Source organism: Erythrolamprus reginae, chromosome 1 (assembly GCF_031021105.1).
Source record: "Erythrolamprus reginae isolate rEryReg1 chromosome 1, rEryReg1.hap1, whole genome shotgun sequence".
In the NCBI taxonomy this organism is placed as follows: Eukaryota; Metazoa; Chordata; class Lepidosauria; order Squamata; family Dipsadidae; genus Erythrolamprus; species Erythrolamprus reginae.
Window position 1 is genome coordinate 157,898,860 of NC_091950.1, and position 21,755 is coordinate 157,920,614.

General features: G+C 41.6%; 1 protein-coding gene across 2 annotated transcripts in view; it reads right to left on the minus strand.

Annotated features, from left to right (window-relative positions):
* SEMA5B (semaphorin 5B) overlaps positions 1-21,755 on the minus strand; it is a 622,390-nt gene that overhangs the window by 16,447 nt on the left and 584,188 nt on the right. For both annotated transcript variants that reach the window (XM_070730236.1, XM_070730229.1), the window contains 5 exons: positions 21,205-21,423; positions 18,542-18,712; positions 16,995-17,144; positions 15,690-15,734; positions 9,286-9,491 (listed from right to left, as the gene is read on the minus strand). In XM_070730236.1, the coding sequence (XP_070586337.1) occupies positions 9,286-9,491; positions 15,690-15,734; positions 16,995-17,144; positions 18,542-18,712; positions 21,205-21,423 (791 nt within the window). The remainder of the gene's footprint in view (positions 1-9,285; positions 9,492-15,689; positions 15,735-16,994; positions 17,145-18,541; positions 18,713-21,204; positions 21,424-21,755) is intronic.

Below are 21,755 nucleotides of genomic sequence, written 5' to 3' on the forward strand. Positions count from 1 at the left end.
TAATTAGAGCTGCTGATATAAACAGCAGTGTGCTGGCTTGGCCGTTGTGGAAGATTATCTGATCGTTATTTATTCAGGACCATGCCTTGCTGTTTCCAGACTTTGTTTGTTGATTTTTCACGACTTTGAAACCAAAGCAGAGCAAAGTGTGTGTGTTTCAATTCGTGCAAGAAGGAGGGCTGTGACGGGCTGTGACGTTCCTTCACAGCTGCTAGCTAAGTACTTAAGGACTGATTAAGGGGATTGTACAGGCTACCAGGTTGTTTTGGGACGAGTGCTCTTTGCAATACAAAAAGGGTGCTTTGTTTCTTTTGAATTTCTGTGATAAAGAACATTGTTTTTGAACTTTCAAGTGTGTGTGTGTCTGAAATTTGTACCCTTGAATTTTCAGGAGACTCATACCATAGAGCCGGGCAGAACACACACCAAACCGGTATACTAATTAGTATACACCATACTGGATTCATGATTCAGGAAACACAAAATACATCAATCTTTGAGACTTGTTTACTGAAATAGCCATGACCAGGAAGAATCCTAAAGATATTCATTTTGGTAGTGGTTTTCTCTCCAAGTTTGTTTTAATTTAGTTTCTGAACATTTCATTTCCAGACTAGGTAACATCAGCAGGATTTTCTTGTTCCCATTCTCCTTAGCGTATAAATATCTTGTCACAAGACATTTATAAACTAAGGAGAACAGGACAAGAAACTCCTGCTGCTGATGTTACTTAGTCTCATAATGAAACGTTCAGAAACTAAATTGAAACAAGCCTGGAGAGCAAACCACTGCCAAAATCTAAAACCCGAGCTATAAGTATTTTCTATTATGTCAAGATATTCATGTTTCAACAGGGAAAATTCCTTAGCTCTCCACCTATGACCCTTTGCAAATTCCTGCTTGCGTGACTTGGACAATTTGACATATAGTCAAGGAATAGGAGAAAAAAGAAGGATACGAAAGGGCTTTGTGCCTCTTAAGGCAAACTGAAAATACAGAGCTATTATCTCCCCCACAAATCAGAGTATCTCACAAAAAGCTCACAGGCATAAGAGGATTGCTCCAAAGACTAAATGACATTCAGCTCTGCTCATTCTCAGTGACCCGTATGTAGTACTTCTAGAAACCTACCAGAATCAGGGACTGTCAAAGTACTCAAATTGCCTTATAAAGTGAGCAATGAACTAGCATTAAAATTTAGGGGAATGAGGTTTTTGGCAGTTTCCATTTTGTTCTGGCTTTACCACTTGGAGGATACAGCCCTTGCTCAAAGAAAAAAACCCTGTACTTTTTTTTAAATCCAAAAAATAAAAAAATAGAAACATAGAAGACTGACGGCAGAAAAAGACCGCATGGTCCATCTAGTCTGCCCTTATACTATTTCTTGTATTTTATCTTAGGATGGATATATGTTTATCCCAGGCATGTTTAAAATCTATATAGATATAAATCAGGCTCAAATTGTCCTACTTTGGATACATTATGCAAAGATCCAGCTCTCTGAAGTAAGCTCTAATGTTGGAAAAGATGGGTAAAAAGGGAAGAGGAGAGGAAGAGGAAGAGACATTAAATGGGATGGACTCCACTCCAATAGCGATGAATGTACTCTTGGAAGAGCTGAAGGATCAAACTAGAAATAGATAATCATGACGGAAAATTCAGTTATGTGGTTGCTATGAATTAACAGTGACTTGATACCATGTAATCAATCAATCAGTAGATGGCCAAAGAAAATAGCTTAGCCATTTTCCCACATGCAGGAATTGGTTTGCTTATTGGTAGCAGCAAAGAACTGAATGAAACATGTTATCTACTCCAACTATTTCAACATTATTTTCCAATGAAAACTGTTAAAAAGATCTTCCAATAAATAGTTAATACCCACTTTGAAGAGCAGCAAAGAAAACCTACAGATGGTGGCAAACAATTGGAAGAGGAGGACATAGTCCTAACATCCAGATAGTCCTCAATTTATAATCATTTATTTAATGACTGTACTGTACTGTACAATACGGACAAAATGACTTATGAGTGGTCCTCATGCTTGTGACTACCATAGCAGTCCTCTGCAGTCGCATGATTAAAATTCAGGCCCTTGGCAACAGGTATGAATTTATGACTGTTGGAACATCCTGAGGTCATGTGAACCTTATTTGCCATCTTCCCAGCTGGCTTCCCACAAGCAAACTCAATGGGGAAGCTGGATTTGCTTAATAACTCCATGCTTCATATAACTACAGTGATTTACTTAACAACCATGATGGGAAAGTTTGTAAATTCAGGCATGACTCATTTAACAAACACCTTGCTTAGCAACCAAAGTTCCAGTCCCAATAATGGTCATGTTGAGGACTACCTGTAAAATGGCATAAAGAAGAAAGCGATTGTGGAAAAAAGTTCTCATTCCTTTTAATGTTTAGCCAACTGAGACATAGTGAATCTTACACGGGAAAATGTCTGGTTTTGCAATCTCCACTTGCATTTAGAAAGTTTAGAAAAGCAGCAGCAAATTATTATTTTTTAAATAGGCTTTTAAGCTACAAGGATCCCTACTTAGGTGTACTGTAAGACTTCAAATACTAGTGAGTTCTGCTTCATCATCTCAAGCAATATGCTATATTTTCTTCTATGGCTGATCAAGATCCCAATAGACAAAACTGGCTATTCATAGCTTCTAAGGTAGGTTTTAATCTTCTGGCTGGGCTGGAGGTAGCAGGGACACAGGTAATCTTCCTTTTACAACACCTTTTCTGTACAGGAACCAGTAAGGCATTTTATATGCAGGAAAAATATGCAACTCCTTAAATCCCAGAAAGGAACTAAAACATGAATGAAAGAGCTGACACTCTACTTTCAGCCTGGATATAATGAAGCTCTGCTGGGGGATAATTTTCCTCCCTCTCTTCAATATAAATTTAGTTCTTCTAGATTCTAAAATTGTTATTGAGACACCTAGCCAGCAATACCAACTGATCATGCATGCATCCATGAAATTATGAACCAGTAGAACTCGGTATTTCCTTTCTATTTGTTTGCTGGGAGTGATAGATTTCTCTATGTGCAATCTGGCAGTTATAGGGCAAGGGAAGCCTGAATAAAGATTCACAGGGCCTGAAACACAAGCAAACAGGACTGGACTTATACTGTGTGCCAAATACTATTCTCCAGCTCCAAACATTATTTTACAATTATTTTCATGCAATTGGAAAACTTGAAAATTTATGGAAGGAGCCATGGTGATGTGGTTAAAATGAAGCATTGCAGGCTAATTCTGTCAACTGCTAGCAATTCGATTCTTTATTTATTTATTTATTTTGTCCAATACACAATGAGGGTTTTAGTGGGTATATATATACACATAGTAAAATATATGATGAAGGTTATAGAGGAGATACTCATAGTAAAATATATCTAAGAAAGAATAGAAAAGAAGGTATAGTAATAGAACATATCAATGAAAGAATAGAAGAAGAGATATAGGAATAGAAGAAAGGTATAGGACAGTGATGGCGAACCTATGACACGCGTGTCAGCACTGACACGCGTAGCCATTTTTGGTGACACGCGGCTGCTCCCGAATCTCCCCTCTACTCTGCTGCTGAGAGTCTGGCGGTGGCAAGGAAGAAAGCCAGGGGGCGGGGAGGAAAGCACCCTATGGCAGAGCAGCAGCAGTTCCTCTCCCTGAAGGCAAGAAAGAAATTGGCCAATTGCAGGCCCGCTTTCCTCCCCGCCCCCTGGCTTTCCTCCTCCTCCTCCAGACGCTAAGCTGCAGACCGTATTGGTCCCTTCAGTGCCGCTTTTTTGCTTCTTCGCCGCCCCGCAAGAAGCCTGGAAACCCTGCATGAGCGGCTGGAGGGGACCGTAAGCAAGCCATCAGGACCCCCACACACTAACTTGCTGACGGCCATGCTGTCCCGGATCGTGGGGAGGGGAGCTCTTCTCCCGCCAAGTGACGGCGAGGCCCTCCCAATGCTTGGCCGCCCAGGCCCCGCACTTGGAGCCGGGGCGACGGGCCTAGCCTCAGCTTACTTGGCCCCAGCGCGGCCGAAGCGTGGGGCGGAGTAGGCGGCGGCTGCTTCAGGCCCGCCCCCGAGCTGAGCTTCCTTTGGCTTCCTTCGAGGCAAAACTGCAAGGCTCACCTGCTGCCTCGAAGGAAGCCAAAGGAAACTCAGCTCAATGAGGATCGGCTGTTGGTCTCTTCAAGCTGCTGCCGCCCACTGCGGAGATCCCTTCGCCCGAACAGAGGCGGCGGCGGTGGGTTCAAGGGACCAACAGCCGGTCCTTTTTGGGGCTGCGTTGTTGCAGCGTCTGAGGCCGCCGCCTCCGCCTCCAGGCGAAGGGATCTCCGCAGTGGGCGACAGCGGCAGGTTTAAGGGACCAACAGCCGGTCCTTTTCGGGGCTGCGTTGTTGCAGCCTCCGAGGCCACCCACCAAGGAGATCCCTTCGCCTGGAGGCGGAGGCAGCGGCGGCCTCAGACGCTGCAACAACGCAGCCTCGAAAAGGACCGGCTGTTGGTCCCTTGAACCCCCCGCCACCGCCTCTGTTTAGCCCCCCCCCAGGAAAGAGTTGCAGCAGGAAAGCAGCGCATTTGAAAAGCGTGCTGCTTTCCCGTAAAGCCGGCTTTCCTGGCTGGCACAGGGCTTTCCCGGGCAGCTGGCTTGAACCTTGTGCCGGTTAGCAAAGCCGTCTGCCTGCCGGAGACGTGGAGAGAAAGGGAAAAAGAGGGAGGGAAAGAGGAAAGAAGGAGGGAAGGGAGAGAAAAGTGAACGAGGAGAGAGAAAGGGAGGAAGAGGGGAAGGAAAGAAGAGATAAAGGAGAAGAGGAAGAGGAAAAATGAGAGGAAGAGGAAAAGGAGAGGAAGAGGAGGAAAAGGAGAGGAGGAGAAAGCGGAAGAGGAGAAGGAAGAGCAGGAGAACCAGAAGGAAATGGAGATGAAGAGGAGAAAAATGAGGAAGAGGAAAAGGAGAGGAAGAGGAGGAGGAAAAGGAGAGGAGAAAGCGGAAGAGAAGGAAGAGCAGAAGGAGAACCAGAAGGAAATGGAGGAGATGAAGAGGAGAAAAAGGAGAGGAGGAAAAGGAGAGGAAGAGGAGAAGAGAAAGAAAAGCAGGAAGAGGAGAAAAAGGAGAGGAGGAAGAGGAATGGAGGAGAAAGAAAAGCAGGAGAGGAAGAGTAGAAGAGTAGGAGAGAGGGAGAGGGAGGGGAAGAGGGGAAGGAAGGAAAAGAGAGAAAGAGAAAGAAGTGGAAGAGAGAAGGAAAGGAAGAGAGGGAGAGCAAGAAAGAAAGAGTGAGTGATGAGAGAGGAAGGAAGAGAGTGAGAGTGTGAGAGTGGTTTTTTTCTCAAGGTGACACACCACCTGAGTTATGCTCGGGTTTTTGGCAGATTTTGACACACCAAGCTGAAAAGGTTGCCCATCACTGGTATAGGAGATATAGGAGAGCAATAGGACAGGGGACGGAAGGCACTCTAGTGCACTTGTACTCACCCCTTACTGACCTCTTAGGAATCTGGATAAGTCAACTGTATATAATCTAAGGGTAAAGTGTTGGGGGTTTGGGGATGACACTATGGAGTCCGGTAATGAGTTCCACGCTTCGACAACTCGGTTACTGAAGTCATATTTTTTACAGTCAAGTTTGGAGCGGTTAATATTAAGTTTAAATCTGTTGTGTGCTCTTGTGTTGTTGTGGTTGAAGCTGAAGTAGCATATGATCTTGTGGGCAATACTTAGATCATGTTTAAGGCATCTTAGTTCTAGGCTTTCTAGGCCCAGGATTGAAAGTCTAGTCTCGTAGGGTATTCTGTTTTCTCGTAGGGTATTCTCACTGGTTTAAGGTTGACACAGCTTTCCCTCCTTCCAAAGTCAGTAAAATGAGAACCCATGTATTGGGGACATTATGCTGATTCAGTAAAACCACTTAGGGTGGGCTGTAAAGCACTATGAAGACATATATAAGTCTAACTGCTATTGCTATTGTTTTATTATCAGCACTATTTGGAAGCATGATTTTCCAAGGAGCCTCTCAACTGGGATTGGTTTTAAGTGCATCCTGTACCTACTCCCTATTTACTTCTTTGCTACAGGCAAAGAATAGTAAACAAAGAATAGCCATAATCTCTGCAAGTTAAGCAGTTGCTTTTGAGGGTATTTTCCCCAAGCTACTTTATTGATTGGAGTTGCTAGATACTTTGCTATGTGTTAATCAATACAGCAATATTTATTAGCTTTCCGGGATCATTTCTTGATCAGGGAAATCCCAGATAAAGTTAAAAAAAGAGTTTTCCAAGCAGGGGTGGGTTCTAACATACCTTGCTACTGTTTCACTTCCTGCTGCCTCTCGTGGCTATGCTATGTGGCTGTACATGCGCTTTGCGCATGTTCTATCTGGGTTCCCCCAGACCTCAACACCAACTGGAAAAAACAGCCAGACACTCTGGTAAAAGCAAAAGTACTTTAGAGCTGGAAAAAATAACCACAGAGGAAAACCTGTTCTTCCCAACAGACAGGCTATAATACTTTACAGCAGAGTCCTGATGTCCAGACAATACAGCAAGCTTCTTGCTGGCACACCCACCCCAAGGTTTCAGTAGTCAAAGGCACAAACCAGGATTCCAAGACGCCAAAGTTCACAGCCAGGTCCCAAGACTCTCAAAGATAAAACTCCACAAGTCAGGAAGGGTGGGTCTGCCTTTTAGCCTTTCCAAAGAGCACCACACCCAAACCCAGCTGTTGCCTCTTTAATGCTGAAAGTACCTAGCCAATTGGTCCCTTCGCTGTGTAGCTCTTCTCTGTCGCAGATCAATTATGGCTTGTGCATTTTCCTCTAAGGAATCCAGGCTGCTTGCTGGGGAGAGCTCCCTCTGTGGGGACTCTGGCCATCCTCCCTCTTCTTCAGCCTTGGATTCCTCCTCCTCGTCTGCCTGCACCTCCTGTTCCTCATCCTCTCCCTCTGAGCTGGAAACCGACAGAAGATCAGCCGTTCCCTGAGGGGCCTCAGACGGAACCACAACACCGCAGTGGCAAAAAATAATTTTAAAAATTCCACACATAAAAAAGCCAAAACCAAGATGGTGATACATGCAGAGTGCCGGAAATTCAGCTTCTGCGCAGAAGAAAAAATACCCCCCAAAAGTCCCCCCCCTCAAAAAATAGAAAACAAATTCAGAAAAAATGTAAAAAAAGATGGCCAGGCCTACGGACCCGCACTGACTGAACCGGTTCAGTGACATCATCATGATGTCACCAGTGGTTTGCTACCAGTTTTCAAGTAAACGCATACACAATAGAGCAGTGTTTTCCAACCATATCTGTTTCCAAGTAAACGCATACACAATAGAGCAGTGTTTTCCAACCAGTGTGCCGCGGCACACTAGTGTGCCATGAAACATGGTCAGGTATGCCGCGAAGCTCAGCAAGAGAGAGAAAGAGAGAGAGAAAGAAAGCAAGAGAGAAAGAGAGAGAAAGAAAGCAAGAGACAAAGAGAAAGAGAGAGAGGGAGAAAGAAAGGCAGGGAAGGAGGGAGAGAGAGAAAGAGAAGAAAAAAGAGGAAGGAAGGAAGGAAGGAAGAGAGAAAGAAATAGGGATGGAGAGAGGGAAAGGAAGGAAGAGAGAGAAAGAGGGAGAGAAATAGATCGAAAGGGAGGAAAAGAGAGCGAGAGAGAGATACATTTTTTGTCCAAACTTTTTTTAGCCCCCCCCCACTCCTCCCCCGCTCAATCTGCCCCCATGGTTTTGTATATGTAAAAAATGTACTGCAGCTCAAAAAAGGTTGAAACTCACTGCAATAGAGAATATTTTCTTATGAATAAATCAACCCATTTGGCTATTTCGTGGTGTTTCACATGCACACCAAATGTATTATATGTGTACCTCTGAACAAAATAAATTGTTTTCTGACCTAACACTGATTAAAATTTGAATGAAGAGAGGAACATAATATGAACAGTGTTGTCTAAAGAAGAATAGGTAAACAAAAGAAAGCACAGTCAATACCTTTAGCCTTTAATAGGAGGCTGCACTTATTATTCAATTATCATTAGGATCATAACTTGATAATATCCCCTAGCACTCTTTCCTTCAGAAATATGTCTCAGTTATTGTTGTGATTCAGCCTGAGGCTGCTCAGGGACCAGCTGTGTCTCTGCTGGCTCCATGCCCGGAGGAGGATGACAGCGCAGAGGAGGGGCTGAACAGTCGGATGGGGGAGAGGAAAATCAGGAATGGGATGAAGGAGAACAGCATGAGAGCCCCGGGGGGGGGGCTCTCCCCAGCCAGTAGCTTGGAGTCATTAGGTGATGACGCACAAGCTGTCATTGACATGAGACAGCAACGTTCAGAGCAACGAAAGGAGCAGTTAAAGAGATATCATCACCATTGAATTAGAAACAGCTGGGTTTGGGTGTGGTCCTCATCAGCAGGGTTTAAAAGGCAGGCAAGCCCTTGAAGCCATGTGGAGTGTTATCAGCTTGGCGTGGCGTTATCCTGTCTTGTTTCTTGGCATCTCTGTTCCTGGCTTGACGCCCAGCAGCTTTGGAAGATCCGTGGGAGGTGTAGGTCTGCTATCTACAGCCTTGGCTTGGCAGCAAGAATTCTGTATTGCTGCATGGACTTTTGGCCTTCGTGAATACTGTATATCTGAAGATACAGCATTTTTCTGTTTGTAAGGACATTTTCTGTTACCTGTGTTTTTCTTGAATTTTATAAAACTGCCTTTGCCTTTTACCAGTGTGTCTGGATTCTCTTTTTGGGTTGGTATTGGCTTCTGGAATGACCCAGACAGAACAGTTATATTACCAAATCTATGTTTATGACTGTGATGATGGACCAAAGCAAGGCCATGGTCTTTGGGGAAAAAGTCACAACAAATCTCTCTGTACCAAAACAGGCCATGCCTAAAAAGGAGGCACAAAATGAGTAACAGAATCAGAAGAATTATGAGATAGGTTTTTATTGGACAAAGAAGTATCGGGAGATTCAGTGGCTAATATAGTTATGCCACATGATTTTACTGATCGTAAGATTCAACTCAAAGTGTACTGCAAAAAAGAAAAAAGAAAACCTCAAGAAAATTGCATGCAAAGTTAGATACCAGCATTGAGTGCTATTGGCTCACTGGGGCTTCAGTTGCAGTATTTCAACTCTCCATAGCCCTAACCAGCACAATCCATGGTGAAAACACTGAAATGGTAGTTTATTAAGTCTGGAAGATGAGAGCATATATATTTCTGCTGCAAATGAATAGTAAGTATGCTTAGAGGAGACCATTGCAGGGGTGCAGTCTCTTACCTTGAATTCCATAGGTGTGTACTTTTCATTCTTGGGAGTTGTGTTGCCTTTGTAATGAAGATGATTGGGAGTGGTGGGATGGATAACGGTTGACTCCTGAGATTGTCTCTGGCACCGTTGACAGTAAACGTAGATCACAAAGGTTAAGAGGCTAGAGCCAAAGAAACAGGAGAGTCCTGTGGCAATGAGGTGGATGAGGCTAAAACCTGGAAGAAATGTATCAAGAGGATGCTAAGTTCAGTGACATAAAAATGGCAAACTTTCCTCAACCGTAACTTGCAATATTTTTTCTTTTGAATTTATTTTCAAAGTTTTTAGTTTTTATTCTCATTCAGACATTTTCACATATTTATCATCTCATTTCTCATTTCATTCTTTTACAAAACCTTTATACATATATTCTATATTTATCTTATTGCTTTGTTCATTCAGGGTTGCTTTTTTTACTATCCTCCCTTCCCATCTCATACAGCCCTTCCTTCTTTCTTCTTCCCTTCTCTTCGTCTTTCTCTTCCTAAACCTATTTCCCCTCTCTTTCTTCTTCTTCTCCTCTTCCCTACTTCCCCTCCTGCCCTCTTTCCTCACTCTCTTCTCCCCTCTTCTTTTCTCCTCTTCTTTCTTCCTTTTTACTCCTCTCTCCCCTTCCTTCTTCCTTTGCTGTACTTTCTTCATTTTTCTGAGATGGTATTCCAGCAACCTTGAATTCTTTTACATTTTTTTCATATTACAGTAATCCCTCGCTACTTCGCAGTTCATCTTTTGCGGATTCGCTACTTCACGGGTTTTCAAAGGGGGCATAAATCCATTAAATCCATTGAAAATTTTAAATCCCTTAAAAATTCATAAAATTCTTCTACAGTACTACTGTACTCTATTAAAGAAACTGGTAGGATATCGCATGTAATTCCAGCTTAGAAACATTATAGAATGACTGTTTAATGCAAAGGGTGGGTTTTAAAAGTCCAAATTCTCGTTAAATACATAAAAAACTATCTTTCCAAAACTTCACGGAAATTCCTTTTTCACAGGTGATCTTGGAACTCATCCCCTGCGAAAAATGAGGGATTACTGTATATTCCATATATATATATATATTACTGTATATTCCATATATATATATCCCTTTAATTTCTTTTTTCTTTGTGTGTTTGTCTATTAATACACTTCCAATGTAAAATTTTCTTCCCCCCTTCCTTTCCTATCCCCTCATCTCTTTCAAGTGTTACATCTGGGTTACATCATTCAGTTATATTCAAACTTGTTTATTTATATTTATTTTCTAACCATATATAAAATTTCCCCCAAGTCTTGTAATACATTTTCTAACCATCTTGTAAAACTTCCCCCAAGTCTTGTCCTCTTTATCTTTTAATCTTAGTGTCAATCTGTTCATTTCAGTGCAGTCCAAAATTTTCTTTACTATCTGAAACATTTGTGCTACAATTTGCAAAGTACTGCAAGGTTTCATACATTCCTACCATGCTGGCACTTCTTTCACAATATGCTTGTCCATAACTATCTCGGCTATTTGTGCTACCATACTCATTGCTGCCCGGATGCCAGTTGGCTTTTGGGTGCAATTCAAGGGCTGGTTATCATCTTTTAAGCCTTCTATGGCCCAAGGCTTAATTTGAGGAACCACCTATCTCCAACAGTTTCTGATTATGGGCAGAATAGATGTGCTCCAGGTTTCCTTGATTAAATAATGACATTTATTAGAACATTGTACTTCTTGAGTGACTGAAAACTTGGCTATTTTCCCAGGCTTTGGGATGGATTGGTTGCCAAGCTTTTATTGCTTCCTGCTTTTAAACACTATAAGCCACATAGAATGACATGGTGTCAGATAGACTCTAACTTTTATATATATATGCCTGAATGTATATATAGCTCAATATATCCCTCCTATCCGTCTCCTAAAATCAGATTTATAGAGAGAAGTGTATGGTAAAAACAGATTAAGCGAAGTTTGTAACTTCTCAGTAGCAAGTGGCATGCAGAACCATATTGGTGGGCATGTGAGCTCAATCCAACAGGCATGCATGCACTGGCCAACTGATTTTCAGGCCTTCTTGGCACACTGGGAGTTGTGAAACAGCCTGTTTTTCAGCTTCCGGAGGGGGTGGAGAAGGCCCAGTTTTGCTCTTCCCAGGTTCCAGATATTTTCTAGGAGTCTGGGGAGGGTGAAAATGGCTTCCACCCTGGAAGGTCCTCTGGAAGCTAAAATGTTCCATTTCCTGACTTCTGGTTGAACTAGAAGTCCCCCCCCTTTTTGTGTACTCCCCAGGCTTCAGAGCCTTTCTATGAGCCTAGGAAGGGCAAAAATGGCCTTCTCCCCCTGGAGGAAAACGGCTCATTTGGAAATTGGGAAATAGGCCATTTCTGGCTTCCCAGGGGGAGGCTGTTTTTGTTCTCCCCAGGCGTCTGGAAAAGTTCTGGAACTTTGGGAGAACAAAAAACAGCCCTTCCGGTTCAACCATAACTTGGCAAATGGGCCATTTTCTGCCTCAGAGGGCTTCTGGTGGGTGGGGAAGGCCATTTTCGCCCTTGCCAGGCTCATAGAAAGGCTCTGAGGCCTGGGGGGGGGGAGTGAAAAATGGGTATGCCATTGCGTACCAGGAGTGGGGAGGTCACGTGTGCATGTGCGAGGGGCCCACATCGAATTATGTGTGTGGGCACGCACACATGTGACCCCCCCCACTTTTGGCACGCAAACCAAAAAAGGTTCACCATCACTGCTCTAGAGGATACTTCAGTTCTTTTTCTATGATTCCATCTGCAAAATTTTGACTAAGAGATATCCCCTTGATGATTAAAATATTTGTACATTACAACCATTAAAAAAGGATTTATGGATGGCTACTGAATTCATGAAGGTCTGAAAATAATTTTCTGCTCCCTTCGTACAAGCAAACACAATTCTGAAAGCACCTAAGATATACTTTACTCCCTTCCTATTCATTTGCCCATCACAGTTCTGTGTTAATGGGATCATACCTTTAAAAAAAAGTCTTTCTTTCTCCTTTGATTGAAACTGAAACTAAACATTAAAGTTGACAGATTAAAAAAAATAAAGCTTACAAACAAGACACATCTAAAGAATGTGCCTGTCATAGAAAGCACCTTTTGCTAATCATAAAAGAAAATAGTCTTCAGGGTAGCTTAAAATGCCAGGTAGGAAATGAGATAAACTAGATGATAAAAAGGGGCTGACTCCTGATATTTTAGTTGGAGTGCTGATCTAATGGCCCCCGGTGACTTATTTATTTATTTCATCCAGTTGTATGAATGTCACTTGCATCTCAGCAAATGACTCTGGAACAATATCAACCAGAATTCCTACTGATCTAGCAGGGTTAGGAACAATCCAAGGAGTAAAAGGTGCTATTTTCATCATGATGTCAAAGTCTCTCTTTTTAAATATATATATGTGTGTGTGTGTGTCACATGTTTTTTTGCTGAATTTGAAAATTAAGGGAGACTAGTGTTCCTTGTTTTATGCATTTTTGAGGGATTTATGGATAATTGATCCTAGATCGGTCATTGCTGCCTTTCTTTGTTTAGAGAGCCAATTTGGGCAAAACTAACCAATTAAGGCAAAACTTGAGAGACTGGAACTTCTAATTCTATTTTAGGCATGAAGCCAGTTGGGTGACTTTGGGCTAGTTTCTCTCTCAGTCTTAGGAAGGAGGTCATGGCAAACAACTTCCTAAATCTTGCCAAGGAAACTATAGGAACTTATCCAGACAGACGTTATGCCTCAATGTTGATTCAAAGACGCACAAACATACAGTATATACTTCCTTTGCTTTAAAGGCTTATCTCCGGCCTTTGACTCATTTAGTTATTTCCAATTGTTTTGCTCACTCATGTAGGGTAGTTTGAATATTGTGTCTAAGAGACTTGCTAAGAAGTGTGACTGTGGTGGTGGGCAAGAGCTGGAATTAAGGTTTTCATTGATGCCCCTAAAATTGTTCCTGCCAATTATAGTCGTAATACATTGTGTAACCTTCAGAAGCATTTTGCTGAAAGTGAAAAGAAAAATGCACTTTTATTAAATGGTAAGGTTGTCCTTGTGCGATCAGTTGAAGAACACGTGGAATTATAGACTACCAAATGTTCTGAGCAACAAACATCTCCTCCACATCCCCTCACAACTGTCTCACAGAAAAAAAATCTTTGTTGATGAGGGGAGCAAGGCAAATCAATTTTTAAACATGCAGTAGAAATTCCAGAAAGAATAATACTTTTTCATGTGGAAATTTTTGTGGCATGTGAAGGTCTTTTTTTCCCCTTCATAGTCAGATTGTATCCTACATTAGAGCATCAGCAAAGGAGCCCACAATATTATAAATATTTTCAAGGGCATTGTAACTACAAAAATGCAATAGTTCTATGCCCCTGTACTTCTCATTGATATTAGAATTTGGTGAGATAAATGAGAATTTTAAGCCCCAGTCTCAGGTATACAATTTAAGGATTCTTCTGGAGAAAGAAATTGCTTATTAAACTGATCTGAAAAGATTGAGCAAATATATTTCATGAATCTAGCAACGGACACAACTTTCAAAGGACCAAATAAAGTTTGCTGTTTGTAGATAAGCAGATTTCTTTTTTCTGCTACCAGTCATGAAATACCACATGCATTAAAAAGCAACTTTCACCTAAAATAAAAGCAGAGGGAAAAGAGCCATCAGTATTTGCAGCTGATTATGCTGGGAGACATAAAAAGCCAATTTTTCTTCTGCCCTTTTCAAAGTCTTTGGTCATAACTTACAAGTAACTACAGAGAACAGAGTAATGATTCTGCACAAGGAAAATGCCTTTCCCTGAACTGTGAAGATAAAACTTAGTGATTGGCAACGTTTTAAGGCAACCCAGATCTTACAAGGGCTGTTTTGCCTTGGTCCCCCTGGGATTTATAGGTAGATTTTTAACGATGCATCTCACCTTGATAAAGAAGAGCCCACTACTATAGGCAGCTGAAAAAATTACTGCATTTTGATTATACCAACTATCCCAATGCCCCCAGATTCTCCCATCCTAGAAACTAGTATTTTTCCTGTTGTCGGTAACAGAAGCACAGTAAGATTGTGCTAAGCAACCTAAGTAGATCAAAGGCTAATGTAAAAAAAGAATATTTAAAACCCGAGGCACATTTAAGAGTTCTGTAGAAGGAAGATCGAAACAAAAAACCGCAATCTTGCAGGCCACAGAAGATTCGCTGCTATTCTTGTTCTTCAAGCATCACGGATGTTGAGTCCAATGACTCCTCCTCTGTTTTGTCTGCTTACAAGGGTTGACCCAAAGCTTCCTCCCACCCTGAGGCTTTCAAAAAGAAGCATATGACCCATTGCATGGGTAAGCGTGGTGCCTGATTTCCTAGCAGGCTATTTTTTTCTCCATCTGCTAAGTACTTTACCACCCCAAAAAACATTGGAGCGTTATTGAGATTTTCTGCAATGGTAGATGGCAAAAATGTCCAAGGACATTTTTTCCAGTTGATTTATTTCTTCAGAAAACATGGACATTTCTTAGAAGAAGTAGAGCCTTGAACTGCAAAATGGATGGTAAATTTGATAAAGAAGCAAGCAATATGAGAACTACAATTTTCAGGAGTTTTAGAATAGTCTCTAGTTAATGGGAAATAGGGAAAAGTGAAGGAAATTATAGAACATAGTATACTTAATGAAGTTAACTAGAAAGAGAATGAAGGATGTAGGTGGAAAAGAGAGGCATGAGAGGGGATTTCAATGTTTGAATTTATTTATTTATTTATTATTTATTAATCAGATTTGTATGCCGCCCCTCTCCGCAGACTCGGGGCGGCTCACAGCAATCGCCATACAATGTAAACAAATCCAATATTTAAATTGTATTTAAATTGAATGTATTTGGACTTAATGATTTTTAGTGTACATTAACAATTTATAACTAAGTGAATGTGAATTTCTAAAGAAACCATGTCCTGCTTTATAAAAATAACAAGTATTACAGAATTGAACTCAGATTTGCCAATTGGAGGAATAATTTTTAAAATTATTTTTATCTAGCTACCCATAGTTTTACCTGAACTGGAGAACAGCAATAATTCGCTTGTAGAGACACCCAGTGACAACTCTACAATTAAGAAAGTACTAAGGAAAACACGGATTTTTTTTTCTAGTTCAATGAAAGAGGAGTTACACCTGAAAGGTTTATGATTTCCCTAGTGATTAATTAGTCTGAGAATCTCACATCCACATAAAAAAACTTTCCCTCCCCAACTCTGACAAGGAGATTCCAGTGGAATTGGGGATATCAACAGGATGTGAATCACACAGATTAATGGTTTGGTTGATGCATCCCAGAAAAGAGTAGGCATGTTAAGATAAATGCAAGATCTATAGTTAGCTATACTCTACCTCCACAGTTCGTGCTCTCATCAATGCTTGATGCTGGCAGGATTACTAAACAAAATGAAAAAAAGGGAGGGAGGAACATCACTTTTGTCATCTGCGACACTGTACAGGCAATTAAAATGATTTTGCTCACTACGTGGCAAGTTAATTTCTGCTGCAAACAAGGAGCTCTTTCAGAGATCTGGTAAAAAATACAGACTGAAATATCATACAGGAAAAAAACCCTTCTTGAAAAGAACATGCTTCCTCTTATCACAGAAATATGGATCAGATTGGGAACTAGTCAAATATAACAGTATTCTGTTGCAGAAAGGCTTGTGCACAAATCATAGATAGGCAAAAACATGAAGAAATGAGTAGAACAATTCAAGTTGCATTTACAAAACATCTGAATTGCACAGGTGGATAATATAACACAGATACTATGGTTTTTGCCTCCCAACTCCAAGCTAGCTATGTATTTATTAAATAAATGTATATAGCCATGCATAAGTGACTTATAACATTTAAAACTTTAGAAGATTCATCATATAAATTAAACTGTTAAAACATCCGAATCCATCCTTTATTATATGTTATGTGATATTACTTATTTCATATCTTTTAACTAAAGAATAATAATAGTATTTTTGGAATTTGCTGCACTGGGCAATGAATAAAGATAGTAACTAGCCTATCTCTGCTAGTCACTGATCTGATTCATCCATGTTCATCTTATTTTAATGTAAACTTAATTTTTTGTAGTGCAGAATACCTTGCATTTATGAATCATGGGATTCTTCCAACCCATATAAACATAAATATATATATATTTGAATTTGTAAATAGAGAAAATAGTTTGATATTTGCTCATTAAGCATGTAACTGATGTTTACATTTTAGCCATGCACTAAATAAAATATATGTTAGTTGTAATTTTACATGAGACTTCTTGAAAATGGTTTAATGAGCCACGGCTAAAACTCATCATAACCACTTGCAAAATCATTATACTCCTGCAGAGTATAGATTATTCCTAAATTATTTCTTTTGTATCTACCTTCTATAATAATGCATTAATTTGTATAATATTTACACAAATATTATTTGACATTTACTTTGCCAAATGCAGTATTTTTATGAATGTAAGCTTACAAAACATGAAAAAGACACCATTCATTCAATAAACTCACTTGCACATACCAGCCTATTAACATTAAAAGTAGCAACCTTTTTTTCCCCACCATGTGGGAAGCTCACCCTAACATTTAATGAACTAGTCAGATTCTTGCCTTTCTAGTGTACTGAAATATATGAAACTCTACTTACCTGGTATCTCATTATACAGACATTCTTGGTACTGTGTGCTGTTCCCTGCACATTGAACAGATCCTGGGCTGTGGATTTCACAGAAACGGCTACGGTACTGGATGCTATCTTCATTGCATAAACTCCATTCAGACCATTCAGACCAGCCTCCTTAAAATTATGCAAATCAGAAATAAGATAAATTAGGCAGGATGATTCAGTGTCACACTAGGGAAAAAGTGTAAGAGATAAACACTGAACTAAAGATTTGAATGAAGTTTTTCAGCTGAACATTCAACTCTGGAGTTATAGTTCAAAACCATACTGATAGCATTAGATTATAAACAGAAATTTTCAGATGTATGCCTAGCACGTATTTTACAGGACACCTTCACTTAGCAAAGTAAGCTAAAACCTCTTACTGTGCTTCTCTCAGTTTCATCAAAACCTCCTCGTTTAATTTCTAACTTGGAATAAAATGTTCCTGCTACAGTTGTTTTTAATAACCATTTGGGAATGGATAATATATAGTCATGCTTTTATGCCTAACTCTTTCAATATTACTTTCAAGGCTATCAATAGAATTGCCCTTTTTCTAGAATACTGAATATTCTTTAAATGTATTAATCTTAATTTAAAAAATTGTGAAGATGGCATGACAGAATCCCGTCAGCTATGTTCCATCAATGGGCTTTTAAAGTATCAGATCTCATACAGCAGAACAGGTGACAAACAGCAGCTGAGAAGACAGCCTTCCAGCGGATTGAAATTTTGCAATTCCAATGTAATTGGAGGATGTCAATAGAAAAGATAATACCAGGCGTTTAACAGTAGTTATTGCTATCCCTTAGTAATTTTGGAAATTTTGGAAAGCTTCCGGTCACAATTCAAAGTGTTGGTCATGACCTTTAAAGCCCTACATGGCATTGGACCAGAGTACCTCCGGAACCACCTGCTACCGCACGAATCCCAGTGATCGATAAGGTCCCACAGAATTGGCCTTCTCCGGGTCCCGTCGACTAAATAATGTCATTTGGCGGGCCCCAGGGGAAGAGCCTTCTCTGTGGCGGCCCCAGCCCTCTGGAACCAACTCCCCCCAGAGATTAGAACTGCCCCCACCCTTCCTGTCTTTCGTAAACTACTTAAGACTCACTTATACCGCCAGGCATGGGGGAGTTGAGACATTTTTCCCCCAGGCTATTTTTTTATACTTTGTTTTATGTTTGGTATGAATGTTGCTGTTTGGTTTTTAAGTAATGATAGGGTTTTATGTTTTTATTATTAGATTTGTTTCACTGTTATATTGTTTTTATTGCTGTTGTGAGCCGCCCCGAGTCTTTGGAGAGGGGCGGCATAGAAATCTAATAAATAATAATAATAATAACTATACCAGGACTGTCAAACCCCCAGCCTATGAGCTGGATGTGTCACGCACAGGGCACACCCACGCCCAGTTTAGCGAAGGAGACAAATTCCTGGTATGTCACATGATGCCACCATGACGATGTGAGTTTGACATCCCTGTTCTATACTATCTGGTCCTGAAGAATAAATTAAGTGCTTGCTACCTTCACATGGATGTGTATTACAGAGGGCTTCCTCTGTATGTAGACCAATGCAGATATCCTCCCCATTAGTTGGTGCTGGGTTGGTGCAGGTCCGGGTGCGCTGGTAGTGTCCACCTCCACATGTTGCTGAGCACTGAGACCAAGGAGTCCAACAGGACCATGAGCCCTTCACTGCAGATGAAACACAACAAGTTGTGTTGTTTTGAGTTTCATCAACTTCAAACCAAATAACAGCAATAAGAGCCATGATGGCACAATGGTTAGAATAGTTAGAATGCAGTATTGCAGGCTGAGTCTGCCCATTCTGGCAGCAGTTTGACCCTGACCGGCTCAAGATTGACTCAGCCTTCCATCTTTCTGAGATTGGTAAAATGAGGACCCAGATTGTAGGGGATAATAGGCTGACTCTGTAAGCTGCTTAGAGAGGGCTATAAAGCACTGTGAATCAGTATATAAGTCTAAGTGCTATTGCTATTATTGCAATGACGATAGATCAACCGTTATAGAAAAATAATTTTTAGATAGATGGTACTATTGTTAAGATTTTAGTCTTACTTTTTATATTTTGATACATCTGCCATTTAATATAAGTTCACTAGGTGAGAGAGAAAAATATAATATTAAGGCAATGTAAAACAAAATAAATTACTGAAACTGAAAATTAAAACACTGCAGATATTCAGATGACTGTGCATTTAAAAAGTTTTGAGTGAGTACAAGCATCTTCACTGAAAGTATCCAAAATGCCATAATGTGAGGCTTTCTGGAAGATTTTTCAATTAGCAAGGACATTTCCTCCAAAAATATTTGATTTTTAATGCATATATGAGAAACCTGAGGTCTATATACCATATTTTTCGGCGTATAAGACACACTGGTGTATAGGACACACCTAGATTTTAGAGGAGGAGAACAAGGGAAAAAAGTATTCTGAACCAAATGGTGTAGTATTAAATAGTAATAGTAGAGTAGAATAGAGTAGAGTAGAGTAGAGTAGAGTAGAACAGAACAGAACAGAATTATTTATTGGCCAAGTGTGATTGGACACACAAGGAATTTGTCTTGGTGCAGATGCTCTCATTGCTCAGTGAAAGGGGCTCGTCTCCATCAGCCCCCACCCCAATCTCCCACCTTCAGGGGCACCTTTAGGAGGGCGCAGCAGTCGGCAAAGGTGCTTTGCTCGGAGATTGGAGTGGGAGCTGATGGAGCTGAGCCCCATCCGCCAGATGATCGAAGCTGCCCCACATGCTCCTCCGCTGGCTGGATGCCATACGCCTCACTCATCCCCGGGGCCGAGCTGCCAGTCTCCACCCGATGACTGCTGGGCGACCTTGGGGACAGCTGCTGCCGCTGCTGGGACAATGACAGCAGGAACCCTGGGAAGAATGCCTGAAAAGCCCGCCACCAGGCAGTTGAGGCAGGGTGCATGGCAGCAGCTTCCAAGAAGCAGGCGGGCATCCCCTCAATGTATCCAGCCAGCGGAGGAACCCGCAGGGCAGATTCGATCATCCAGTGGGACGGTGCTCGTCTCCATCAGCCCCCACCCTAATTTCCCACCTTTGGGGGCGCCTTTGGGAGGGCAGCAGTCAGCAAAGGTGCTCCGAGTAGAGGGCGCCAGCTGCAGAATTCCCAAGCTGAGGCAGCTTTTCTCGGCACGCCTTCACCGACCACTGCGCCCTCCCAAAGGGGCCCCGAAAGTGGGAGATTGGGGCGGGGGCTGATGGAGCTGAGCCCCGTCCCATCGGATGATCAAAGCTGCCCTGTAGGCTCCTCCGCCGGCTGGATGCATTCAGGTGATGCCCGCCCACTTCTACAAAGCTGCTGCCATATGCCCCACTCATCCCTGGGGCCGAGCCCGCGGGGCAGCTTCAATCATCTAATGGGACCTGGCTTGGCTCCATCAGCTGCCGCCCCAATCTCCCGCTTTCGGGGCCCCTTTGGGAGGGTGCAGCGGTCGGCGAAGGCGCTCCAAGAAAAGCTGCCTCAGCTTGGGAATTCTGCAGCTGGCGCCCTCTGCTTGGAGCACCTTCGCCGACCACTGGGCAGCCTTGGGGATAGCCACTGTGGCCGCTGACCCCCACACACACATCCGGTGCATAAGATGCACCCTTTTTTGATGCACCTTTTTGAGGTAAAAAGATGCGTCTTATAGACCGAAAAATGTGGTATGTTGTATATACAACATACAGAGCATGTTGTATAATTATGACATAATTAGTATGATCATATTTGCTGGGATTGTTCATCAACAACTGAACATATTTTCCCTGCCTAAGGCACTATTTCCCTCGTTTCACTTAGTCAATGCATTCAGAGAAAACCTCAAAGGACCTCAAGTTCAAGTAGGCAAATACATGGGAAAGCAGTCTTTGAGAAAATCTGACCACAAACAATTAAGGATTAGAATCAATATTTTAATATATGGACCACTCAAATGACAAAGCACTTTGTTCTGTGTGAAAATGCCAATGCTGGTAAAGAATGGACTATTCTGGACTAGTAGCAATTTTGATATTGTTCTTAAACATAGGAAGTATGCTATTAGGCCAGCCTGAGAAATTAGGATGGTACAGTGAAGCAATACAAGTTACTTTGTAGAGAGGTGGTCCAATGCTTGGAATACCAAAGGTCTTGATTACATGCTAAATCAAAAAAGGGCTTACCTGGGCAAGGGTGTGGGTTACAATCCTGATATTCCATGGCAGATCCTATGCAAGGAACACCACCATTCTTGGGTTCAGGATTGGTGCACATTCGCTTCCTGGTTCTGAAGCCCAGTTCACAATCCCGGGTGCAAGATGACCATCCCCCCCAAAAGGACCAGCCGCCATTGATAATACGGATAGAGGTCTTGCCACTCTTCAGAAGGTCCTCGACTAGAGCTAGTTGGGGAGAGAAATAAAATGTGGCAATTAAATACACTAATAGGGCACAGAAAATCCAAGCAAACAAGATAGCCATGTAACATCCTTCTGGTAATAGGACGAACTACAACTTTCTCTATTATACAATGAATTACATTTTATCTCCATTTCAAGCAGTCAAAGCATTGTAATTCATCTGTTGGTCCTCTTCGTTTTTGTTTTGCTTGTTACTCTGCCCCAAGTTCAACGTTTTTGCAGTTTAACGCAAAGCTCAAGGCACCATCAAACCCAGCTCTACTGAAAACAGGGTGTACTCTTTCCACCTCTCTTTCTTAAAAACACAGCAAGGA